The sequence below is a fragment of the Paroedura picta genome, chromosome 2 (genome assembly GCF_049243985.1).
Source record: "Paroedura picta isolate Pp20150507F chromosome 2, Ppicta_v3.0, whole genome shotgun sequence".
NCBI classification, from domain to species: Eukaryota; Metazoa; Chordata; class Lepidosauria; order Squamata; family Gekkonidae; genus Paroedura; species Paroedura picta.
The window spans coordinates 130,934,271-130,946,730 of NC_135370.1; the positions used below are offsets into that span (position 1 = coordinate 130,934,271).

Below are 12,460 nucleotides of genomic sequence, written 5' to 3' on the forward strand. Positions count from 1 at the left end.
AAATTGCAGTTTCAGTTGCTTATGGTGGGTCTGAGTGCTTGGATTTTGCATGTGTTATTATGCTAGGTTCTAAACTAATCATATTAAGTTCAGTACATTCAGATGGGTAGCCCTGCTGATCTGAAGCAGAAGAACAAAGTTTGAGTCCAGTGACACACTTAAGGTATAATCTTGAAAATAGATTACTGAATGGATCAGTATACTAGAAAAACTAAAAGGGCAGATTTTCCTAACAATGTACTAGGGAAGTTCTTAAAAGTTAAAAAAAACTATAATGCTGAAGCATAAATCCATACTGCTTTGGGTTTCACAAAAACACAAGTTCACCTATTACAGCTATCTCAAAGGTGGCCCACCAGTTACTCTGGAGAGCCAATAATAGGGCATAGAGGCCAAGACCTTCCCCTAATATTGCCTCCTGACAGATAAGTTTAGTTTCTCTGAGTATGTAGGTTCCCCTCAGTCACCATGGCTAGTAGCCACTGATAGGCTTATCTTCCATGAATCTGTCTAATCCCCCTTTAAAGCTCTTCATTCCTGTGGCTATCACTACATCCACTGGCAAAAAACTCCACATTTTAATCATTTTCTGTGTAAAGAAGTATTTCCTTTTGGCCATCCTGAATCTACTACTCATCAGCTTCATTGGATTTTGGGGAATAGAAACAAAAATTCTCCTTGTCAACTCTTCTATTCCATGCTGGGCTGTAGTTTGAGTCTGTGCAGGTTGCCCTGCTTCTTCCTGCTCCCACACTGGGGAGCATTTGTGCTCCCACATAGGAGCCAGGGTAGCAAAGTCCCCAGTGCAGAAACAGTCTGGAACTGGCATGTCACTGGAAGAGACATGACCACTTGCATTAACAGGAAGGCTTGAGGAGGACTGAAGTGGGGAGAAACAGGACATGCCTCTTCTGATGATTGTGCTATTGGTGGAGGTAAGTTGTTTTGGCATTGAGGATGTTTTTTGAAGACTGAGTATTTCAGCAGATTTGTTCACTCCTCCTCTCCCTTGGAATACACCAGGAAAGTCCAAAATCCTTCAGATTTACATGAGTGTAGCTCCATTGGCTTTAGTACATTTACTCTTGTGTCAATCATGAAAGTCTTTCGAACACCAACAGTACAAGAAAACTTACTCTGGCATACTCAGATACTTTTTCAGTCATGCATACTTAAAGCTGGGGCAAATTCAGTAGATCTGTCTGCTGCCCTTTCTTGTGTTTTCTGCTGGGTTAGTAGTATAAGTGCCCCAGACAAGTTTAATAAACTAAGCAATAGGAGCACTACAGGGTACCTTAGGACAGTGGTCCGCAACCTTTTTGGGGTTGCGGACCGGTGGGGGAGAGGGCAATCCAGGCGCTGCACATGCGCGGCAGCCCCTGCGCAAACATGCATGTGTGGCAGGCCCCACCAGGTGCAAATGTGCATGCACAGACCTGCCGCACATGCACGGCGGCGACCGCGCTTCCCTCCCCCCCTCTCCCACAGAAAGAAGCTTGCTAGGCTGCAAGCTAATCGGCTGCTTTGGCGGCCGATTTGATTGCGGCCCGGTGAGCTTCTTGCTGGGGGGGGGGGAGAGGGAGCCGTGGCGCGGTGCCAAGGCCTTCACAGCCCGGCACCGGGCCGCAGCCCGGTGGTTGGGGACCACTGCCTTAGGACATTTGGTTATTTTCCCCTGCAGCATCTTTCAGAGTATCTTCTTTTCTCATAGGAACTCTGAAGAAAAGATAATTTATTTGCTCAAATCATTTGGCCAAACTGAAAAGGTTGAAAGAATGTAACAAAATGTAGAAAGGTACAAAGGGTCAAGACAACCTGATTTATGCTGAACTAGAGATAAAGCCCCTTGCACCTGGGAATACAACAAGCACTAGCACATACATCTGCACTGTGACCTTCCTAGGTTCTGACCCCCCCCCCCACGCTCGAGATCCAGTGTGATGAAGAGTTTAAAGACTAACAGACTAATCTCAAGAGCTGGATTTGATTCCTGACTCTTCCTCCATATGCAACCAGCTGGGTTGCCAACTTCTAGGTGGGGGCCTGGAAACCATCAGGAACTTGGAAGAGAGAGAGAAAGGGTCAGAGAAAGAAAGTAAGATAAAAATGGGGGGGGGGGGGAAGGGACAGAGGGAAGAAGGAAGGCATCAGTTTTCCTGGAGGAAACAGCTGCTTTGATGGGGCATTGGACCTCCTACCCCCACCCCCATGCAACAGTGTTTACACAGGTCCCCACTGTCCCACCTTCTGCTCCAACCACACCTCTTCCAAAGGCCAGCCCAGGCAGGCTGTGGATGGATGGGCTGCCACCTTCCCACCCCCCACATCTTCCAAAGGCCAGGCTGTTCGGGAAAGGCCATAGGGGATTGGCTGCCTCCTTCCCACTCACCCCCATCTCCCAAAGCACAAGCTAGGCTGGGAAGACTGTGGGAGGGGGGCTGCCTTCTTCACACTCCCCACATATTCCAAAGCCTAGGCCAGGCATGGAAGGCAGTGGGGGGTTGCCTCCTTCCCACCGTCTACATTTCCCAAAGGACAGGCTGGATGGAGGAAGCTGCTAGATCCCCCAGCAAAGAGTGCACCAATGACCAACTGCAGGGCCATGGGGAGGTGCTGTGAGCCTAAGTCCTGTTACTGAAGATTTCTCAGAGGAAAAGCATTGTCAGGAGCTCCCAACTTCACCCGAGCCTAAGCTAGATGAGACTTTAGCTCAGCTAGATGTTCAACAGTCGAGGAGCTCTGACCAGCAGGAGGGAATAGAGCTTCAGACAAACCAGGGCTTACATTCCAAAGTTGTTGCAGGAGCTCCTTATTCCTCTGTTCTGTTCAGCCTCCAGCTGCAGTTCGCTGCCTTATCAGCCCACCTGAGCCAATTAAGCAATGCCAGTTATGGGGTGAAAGAGAGCTGAGGTCTAAAATGCACTACACCGGGTTAGCAAAACAGTTGCTGACTGAAGAAGAATGTGAGTCATCACAGAGTGAGGACTGAGAATCTACTGACATGTTAACTGGAGACTGAGATACCTTGCTCCATCTGCTGATGCCCTTGTTTTGCCTGAATGAACCCTTGACTGAGTTATGACATTCATTGCATTCTGTCTGTCCCTTGGCATTCTGTTTTTGAAATACTGATTCTCTTTGCCTTCCTGTGTTAGCTCATCTGTGCTTCTTTCCAGCAGAGAGCTGAAACCTGAGACCAACACAGGAGGCAAAGGAAGCAGCTGGCTTCCCTCTCTTGCCTAGGGAAGAGGCTGAGGCAACTTATCAGTAGCAGGGCTTTTCAGAGTGGCCAGCACCTCTTCCATCCGGCAAGCTCCAGGAAGACGAAGAGGAGGACAGATAAGGCCCATGATTAGCCCTAATTGAGAAAGTCTGTCTCCCTAATGGTGGCACTCACACGGGGAGGGCCAATCAGGTAGGGAGTGAATTGTCTGCATGCAGTTTGAACTGATTGGCCCTCATTGGGACAGTGTTCTCCCTATCTGCATGCAATTTGAACTGATTGGCCCCATTGGGTCAGTTCTCTCCCTATCTGCATGCAGTTTGAACTGATTAGCCTTCATTGGGACAGCTGTCTCCCTATTGGCAGCACTCATTGGGACAGTTCTCTCTCCCTGTCTGCACACAATTTGAACTGATTGACCCTTATTGGGACAATACTCTCCCCCTATCTGCATACAATTTGAATTGAGTAGCCCTTATTGGGACAGTGCTCTCTTTCTATTGGCAGCATGCCCCAGGGAGGACCAATCAGGTAGGGAGTGTGTTGTCAACTTGAGCTTTATTATGTTTAGAGTGATGATCGTTACTTTGAATTATAGTAAAATAATGATTTTGTTTCAATTTTAATGTAGAGGTGTATAGACTATAATATTGGAGCAAATATTAATCATGAAAGTAGTGGCATGATGATAATACAGCAATAAACTTAGTTATATATTGAATAGTGTTAAGATTTGGAAGAGAAGGAGATTAGTTGAAGGTGATAATCCATATATCTATTAATCTATATTTTATTGCATTGAATAATGGTTCCAAAATTGTATAATATAATAATAATAAAAGTTAATAAAAGTGGACAGTGAATCGTTAGAACTTCTGATATTTCTAATTGTGCTACCCTTCTTGCTTTCCCCAAAAATTTACCACTTTACCAAAATTTAATGTTTGGCCTGATTATTTTTTCAGCGTGAAAAACACCCTTATTACAACCTTACAGTCAAGATCCTTCGAGCCAGAAACATTAAAGGAACAGATCTATGTAAGTGCCCTTTGACTATTAGTTTCTTCTGTATGTCAATGCTGTATACTTCATGTGTTCTTGCTACTATTATTAAGACAGTGTCAGTCGCTTTGCTGGGTGTTTGCGTGAAAACAAATTTATAGGTACAATTGAAAAACCAGCATCTTTCTAGAAATGAACATAAAGAGGACCAGAATTCATCTGACTTATATCCTGAAACCAGCATCAGCCAACCAAGTGTCTCTAAGAAGTCCACAACTGTGATAGGAAGGCAATAGCCTTCCCTTGTTATCTGCTTGTTTATTTAGGGAATTTATATACTGCCTTTCCAAGTAAAACAATGCCACAAAGTCATAAAACATAATCAATATAGAAACAAAACAATCCATTAATAACAAGCCAGAGACACAGAAGCAGCCATTTGGCACTATAAAAACATCAATAAAGCAGATTATTATATCTAATGTCTGTCTTTTGTACTTACAGACCAATGTTTCTCTAAAGATTGCATCTTATCAAAAGAGGCTAACTATAAAAGTAAATCCTTTACAAAAAAAGCAAAAGAAGCAGGAGAGGAACATTTCATATGAAATTTATCAGAGTTGCTTTTTAATTTTTCAGCTTTGATATAACTGATTTAGGAGAAGCCCTGGAATGGTCTGCTGCTTTCACGGGACATATGTTAAATGACCTAAATCAACACCCTGATGCAACATGAAATGTATATCAATTTTTGCATTCAAATTTGTTTGGGTTTATCTGCCTGTAGTGAGGAAGAGTGAGGGATTTCCCACACACTGGGCATTATCATGTGATGCCTGCTATATGGCAAAGCACAAGAAATAATCATGACTCACCAGCACTCAACACCTCTTGAGCTGTCTCGAATGTTTTTGGGCCCTTTTCGCACGTCTTGCACTCCTCACTCACTGCCGGAAACACAAGAAGAGAGAGCAAGGTGCTTTAGTCTTGATTCACTTTGGCCTGCCTACCACTGTCACCAACCAATCTCCTCCCAGCATGGCTGGCTGACGTATGAACTTCTGGTGACCGCCAATGTTTTTAATAGACTTATTTGTTTAAACGCCTATCCGAATATTCATAGAGGCACAGATAATCACAGCCGAGGCACGTGTCCACCTATTCGTTGCTCCAGGCAGATCTCAATTTTTAAAAAGAACTTCCCATCCCGGAAAGGAGTGGGAGGTGGGCGTGAGGGCAGGACATTGGAGGCAGATGTAGCACTTCTTCACTTTCATACGTTTCTTGTGCTGGTTGTCTGTCAGGTGATAGCACTTTATAGGTTGGTGAATCCACTTTTTGGTATTTACCAACTCGCACTTTAAAATGTCAGATGTAGCAAGCAGTTTGCTGGCCAGACACGGGAGATTAGCAACGTCATGTGCAGCAGCTGGAATATAGTGTCTTCAGATGGTAAGCATGATGCTAAATTTATGGCATACAGAAAAGCCCCTAAAATTCTTTTGCATCTTTAGTGGCTCATCCAGTGCATAATTTCCAAGATGCCAATATTTAGACCTGGAAATTAAGCACTGCTGACATGGAGGCCTTTCTCCCCAAAGCCAGTTGGCTACTTTTTCTACTTGTCTGTCCCACATGAATCCATAATGCTATTAGGCTCAGAATTAAGCATACAAATTGAGAGAATGAATACAGAATAAGAAAAGTTGTATGAATACTGTATGATCGTGTTTGTGTGTGTAGAATATTAAATGTGCTGAATTTTATACTAGTAAAATAATTAGTAAGGATTTTCTTGAGACAATGGCTTAAAAATCCTAATTCATTTTCTTTAGAACAAACTTGAAGCGTGGTCTTGTTTTCTAAAATAATAGTTACTAATGGTTGCTGTTAAAGGAGGTCTATTTCAAGGGCCACCTTGTCTTCATCCTAGAAGATAGTGAATGTGGAGAAAGTAATGAGGTGATATAAAAAGTATTCTGATGGCTACATTGCTCTCTTTCCCCCTTTAGTTTCCAAGGCGGATTGTTATGTGGAGTTGCGTCTGCCGACTGCATCACCAATTACATACCGAACTCAAGTTATTGACAATTCCAGTAACCCAGAGTGGAATGAAACTTTCCAGTATAGAATTAACAGCGCTGTCAAGGTGAGAGGAGATTCTTCCTGACATTACTATTCATTACTATTTACTAACATTCCTAGACTAGAGAGGATGGGCAAAGAAGTAGCTCAAAAGATGTTCTTGGGACAAAAATTAGAATACAACCTTGTTTACAAATAAGTATTCAGTGGGCTCTCACATCCCTAAGAACTCGCTTCTCTTCTTACATCACTATCCTCATGTGCAATGTTAACTCTTAGAACTGGGGGAGGCATCCTTTATAATCCTGTGATAATCTCATGAATAGTATAAGAACTTCCCAGGCTTGATTCTGTGGTAAGATATTGGTTTTGCATTACGTACAGGAACTATAATCCTTAAAGCCCTGACTTTTATTCTTCTCTGTAGAACCATCCTAAGAGCCAACTTGGTGTAGTGGTTAGGAGTGTGGACTTCTAATCTGGTGAGCCGGATTTGAATCTATGCTCCCCCACATGCAACCAGCTGGGTAACCTTGGGCTTGCCTCAGCACTGAGAAAACTGCTCTAACCGAGCAGTAATATCAGGGCTCTCTCAGCTTCACCCATCTCACAGGGTGTCTGTTGTGGAGAGAGGAATGGGAAGGAGATTATAAGCTGCTTTGAGACTCCTTTGGGTAGAGAAAAGTGGCATATAAGAACCAACTCTTCTTCTTCTTCTTCTTCTTTATTGGGTGACAGCCAGTTATAAATTTGGTTCTTTTGGGGAAATGGTGTCAAGCCACAAAGTTCAATAGTGATTTTATTTACTGTATTTCTATGCTGTCATTCTATGGAGCTATGCAATAGTCAATAATCCTTGTCAAAAATTCTTTATCCAATTTTGATAGTTGCTTTGTGATTGTAGATTACTGTCAGGAAGACAAATCATGAAAAGAAAAAGCCTGGAAAGTTATGATTTAAACAGGTCACAACTTGTAAAAGAAGTGGTGATATCTAACCATTGGAACAAACTGAGAAACCTAAATGACTTATTCAAAACTTTCATTAGTGATGAGAAGCAAAGCAGGAACTTGGAACTCAGAGTCTGCTATGATTTTAAATTTAGGACTTCCGATAGAAACTTTTGAATCTATATAGGATATTTTTCTAAATGGGAATATTATACAATTTTTCTAAATGGAAATATAAAATGTGAGTGCAGTGCATCAGCAATTTCAAAATAATAGAATTTCTAGCTGTATTTAAAACATTTTCTTGGCATTTAATAGATCTGTTATTTTCCTGCCATCTTCTTCATTAGGAATTTATTTCAGCTACCCTCTCTGTCCTTTAATTTCAGAACACTCTTGAGCTGACACTCTTTGATGAAGATGTTCTTGTTAGTGATGAACTTACTTCTGTTGTCTTTGATGTGACGGGAATTAAGCCAGGTCGTCCTGTGAAAAATACTTTCAAACTAAAAGAGGTGAGATCAGCTGTACTTTTCATTAGAAAATGTGACTAATATACACCAGTCCAGATTTATGGACTAGCAGTCTAGCCCTCAACTGATAGGAAAGTGAAGGTGTAATGGCTCCTGATGTATTTAACTTTGAGAGGTGGTTTGTTATATATATTTTATTTTTTGGTTCAAATTAATACAGGACCAGTTTGAATGGTCTATCCTTCCCCTCACTAACTGTCCATTGGTAAATATTAGGTGATTTGATTCATTTGCTTCTTTGCAGGAATTTGCTTCTCATTGCAGGAAGAATAACTAATGGAGATCCTGTACTTAAGAGAACCAAAGTGGTATTGTGGTTAAATTGTTGGACTAGGATCTTGGAAACACAGGTTATAACCCCCAGTCTGCCATGGAAGTTTGCTTGGGTCAGTCACACTCTCAGCATAACCCAAAGTGGCTATGAGGATAAAATGGAAGAGTAGAAAGCCACTTTGGATATCCATTGGGTCTTATCTGTTATTTTAAACGTCTTGATGTTGTGATTTTGTATCCATCTTTCAGTATGTATTGTCTGTACATATTTTCATGCCATTAAAAGTTTTGATTGATTGAGATACCCATTGGAGAATAAGGCAGGATACTCAGAGACCCTGTGCTCAAGTAACCACTTTACACTCTTTCCATAGTGAAAGGGGTGGGGTTGTGAATTGAAAGTCTATTCCTAATCAAGCATGATGACTAACTACCAGGCAGATTTCACAAAACCTTTGAATTTCATCACTAAATCTTGTGTTTATGTAGTCTTTTTACTAAATTTATTGATTTTCCATTTGAGAAAGACTAGGAAAATCTTGTATGAAAAACTGGTTATCATGGCTTCCCTCAGCTTCATTCATCAATGGCTTCCTATAAAAATAATTACATGGGGATTAAAGTTGTACTCTAAACAAAATAGTATTATTTACATTCTGGCTTGTTTCATAGTCTTCTTCCTATATTTGTAAACTACCTTTAAATATTATTTATTTATTTGTAGGACAAGGAGGAGCTCGATGTAGTGTTTTTACTAGAGAAAAGGTAAGAGTTGGGGGCTTTACGCACCGGGATCTTTGTTGCAAATTGGTCACTGAATGAAAAATCGCCATTTAAAATAGTGGAATTCGTCGTTATGCATACCTGCCTTTGTAGTGGAATCCAGTTGCGTTTTGTAGCGTTTCCCACAGCTTCCGGTCTCGGCAGAAATCGCTAGAAAGGAAGCGCTATTGCCAAGCTCGTCCTGCCCCTGGCCGTCAAGCAGCCAATGGGCAGCCGTTAGCATGCTCCCAAACAGCCCCTTTCCCTTTAAGAAAGGTTTTTTTAAAAAAAAAACAGACCCATTGTAACGAATCTGTGTAGATTCGTTGCAACGGAGAGACCCATCCAGCTGCCTAATATGAGCTGTCGTTTGATCGTATGATCGTTGCCACGCTGCCTCGAGTGAAAAAAAAAAATCCCCCCCCCTCTCACGGGCCCGATTTTTGGCTGAATTAATGTGTAAAAAATAAAGGGACTTTATTTCAGCAAACGGGCTTTTCTGTGGTTTGTGCTTAGTGACTAAAGGTGAAGGACTGAAGCCAGGGAAGCCTCTAAACAGAAAGAGGCTTGCTGGTGCGTTTATCCCCGCTCGCTCGGGAAAAAAAAAATGGCGATCGCTTCGCCGGAAGTTTGGAGGACAGGCTCAGGAGGAGGGACTTTGAAGAAACCGCAACAACGTTAACGCACAGGTCTTTTTCGCTAGTGTTGCAGATTGGTTGCAAGAGTGTAGCGCTTTCCGGAGGGTGAATCCACTTTTTGGGATTCCCCTGAAAGCGCTACAAGGAAGCGCTTTTTGCAGATTGGTTTCAGGTGTGTGGCAGATTGTCTACGACGTCGTGCGTTATGGCAAATCTATAGCGTTTCCAATTGGCAACCATTGTGCGATTTTGAAGGCGTGCAAAAAGCCCCTTGTAATTTCCCCCCATGTCACAAAGGCTGAAATGCTGTATCGGGGACCTCCAAATTAAACAGATGGATTGTGTTTTTATTAAATGTATTTATTAAAACATTTATATCCTGCCATTCCTTTTGGTTCAAGGTAGGTTAAAAATCTTGACCAGTTTAGGGGATCTTGACGTTTCATTTGAAATTCTAGGCATGCCAGCCTCCAGGTGAGACCTGGGGATCCATGGAATAACACTTGTCTCCATACGACAAAGATAGTTCCCCTGGAGAAAATGGATGCTTTGCATTTTTGACTTTCCCCTCAAGAAGTGATCCAATAAGAATTGTTTGCTGATATTGTCGAGATAGTCTGGCATTACTGGCATAGATCCCACAGATTCATTTCTGGGAAATGTAGCATTTTGCCTGTATTAGAGATTACAGGCATATTCCAGCATGGACATGACTAGTTGTGATACCTTCTGTCGCCCTGGCTGATAGCCCTTCCATGTTGGGAGGGCTAGTATTTACCGCCATCTTCTTGTGCTGTGTGTTTCTTAATCTTTATAATGGGGATTTTAATGGGGTTTTAATTGGGAATTGTTGTGGCATTGCACTGTTGTAACCTGTTGTACTAAATTAAATAATAATAATAATAGTAGTAGTACTTTAGCCCTAACTCATTGAGCTACTTACAGCACATTTGTATTATCTTCCTCTGCTCTTCCTGCTAGCACAGTACTAAAAAAAGAATATTACATGTTGGCAACTGTTGGAGTATTCCAAGTTGCTTTAGGAATATTGAGACAGGATATCCCTCCTTACTGAGTCACTGGGTATTATGGGTATCATGCATGCTTTTAAAGAGACTTCATTTTGTTTGAATTCTCATTGTTGTGCTCTTTTAGTGAATTTCTGCAAAATGTAACTGAGAGGTGACAATACAACTTCAAGAAACATTAAAAAACTAGATTGGGTGACGATAAGGGATAATGGTGTGACTGGCTTCTTTCATAGGAAAGATTTTGATTTATCAGATGTTTTTCAAACTTGCAAGAAAACATTTTAATATAATTGTTGTAGTGATCCCTGCTCTATACAAACTGGGCAGATTTTACTTGTTGTAAATGCTGTGTGTGAGGTTGAAAGCTGGAAATGACAGTAGAGAATGACAGAAGGTCAGATAAATGAAGTGTCAAAATTATTAACCTCAATATTTTGTGTTTATAGTTCTGATACTCCTACTGAAGTTCTCACAAATGGCGTCCTTGTGGTGAGTGTACAGAAAATCGAATGGCTGCAAATTCCAGAATTATTTATTGTCAATTTCAGTAGTTAAAAAGGTATATGAATGTGTCTGGGGTGACCCTGGACTCCCTCACCCTTCATGGCCATGGCAAGGACACAGCTGGAGAGGATGACTGGCCAGTATCTTGCAGTTACAGATGAAAAAGTCAGCACATGGGCTCCCCCACCGTCCCTAGCAATGTCATGGAGAACATGCCTGGCTGGAGAGGAGGGTGTGTGTGTCACGCTGGTGACTAAGGAGACAGACAGTACAGAACATTCAGAATGGCTGTAACGCTGGCCTGCCGCATGGCGATGTGAAGGGAGTGTGCAGCTTCAGGCTTACTACCATCACTGGATGGGAATGGGCCAGTGAAGTGGGGCCTGGAACAGCAAATACTCATGGGCCTGGTGTGTGTGGTTGGGGCTGGGAGCAAGGACAAAGGGTTATGGTTAGGTTATTTGGATTATGGTTACATTTAGGTTATAGTTAGGATTATTTTAAAAAAGGTTAGGGAGGGGCTAGGGTTAGCATAAGAATTGGGGTTTGGGAAGGGTTAGAGTTAATTTTAGGGAAGGTTAGGTAGAAACATTTATTTCCTTTTTAAAAATATTTTTTATTTTAATGGTATCAGTCCCACAGACTTCACATTTAAATTACATTTTCTCAGAAAATGAACTACTGGTTAGAGATATGTTGTGTAGATAGTAGACAACAAACATTAGGGGAAGATTAGGTTAGGGTTAGGGTTGTGTAACTTTAACTAACCTCCATGGCACAAGTGTGTATTGGAGTCTGGGTCTCACAGATCTAGTCTCACACTCTAACCACCACACCAAACTGGCTCTGGCACACTTCCCCTTTTTACTGCAGTCTGTGAGGGAAGGGGGGGGACGATCTGGTGATATGATAACCTTGGAGGTGCTGCTGGGCCCTTGCTATATTTGGCTGATGACTATGACCAGTTGTACCTGCACGATCATCCACAGCGTCCCATGCATCCAAGATCCTTTCCTCTTGAATGTGTCATTAGGCAGTTACAGATGTAATGAGGAGGGAGTAGCGCAGGGAGGGGCATGGAGTTCCTGGTATGCAGTCAGAACCAAACAGATAGTTGGGGCACCATGCTAATTTTAATGAATTGCAAATCATGGCCATTTCTGAAGACTCCATTTGCTATCTCCCTGAAGACATGGAGAGGAGGAATGAGGATCTCCTGGGCTGGCTGGATGCAACAAGAGGAGGGGTAGCACAGCAAACTGGGCAGAGTGTGGGAAGCAGGCAAGACTAGCCAGACTCACAAGTCCCCCTGTTGAATCTTCACCTGCAGGAAAGGAAAACGGAGATACATGTAGCCATGGCAACTGGGCGCAAGTGCCATGGTGTGCATGGATGGATGTAGCACTCCAAGAAGAGGGCTGGGACAGCCCTGGAGAAGACAGAATATGTAGTCAAGCCC

At 42.4% G+C, this 12,460-nt stretch overlaps 1 protein-coding gene across 1 annotated transcript in view; it reads left to right on the plus strand.

Annotated features, from left to right (window-relative positions):
* Nucleotides 1-12,460, plus strand: part of PLA2G4F (phospholipase A2 group IVF) — a 35,920-nt gene that overhangs the window by 1,338 nt on the left and 22,122 nt on the right. The window contains exons 2-6 of the mRNA XM_077322765.1: nucleotides 4,189-4,261; nucleotides 6,238-6,374; nucleotides 7,650-7,775; nucleotides 8,791-8,831; nucleotides 10,944-10,986. Of these exons, the coding sequence (XP_077178880.1) occupies nucleotides 4,189-4,261; nucleotides 6,238-6,374; nucleotides 7,650-7,775; nucleotides 8,791-8,831; nucleotides 10,944-10,986 (420 nt within the window). The remainder of the gene's footprint in view (nucleotides 1-4,188; nucleotides 4,262-6,237; nucleotides 6,375-7,649; nucleotides 7,776-8,790; nucleotides 8,832-10,943; nucleotides 10,987-12,460) is intronic.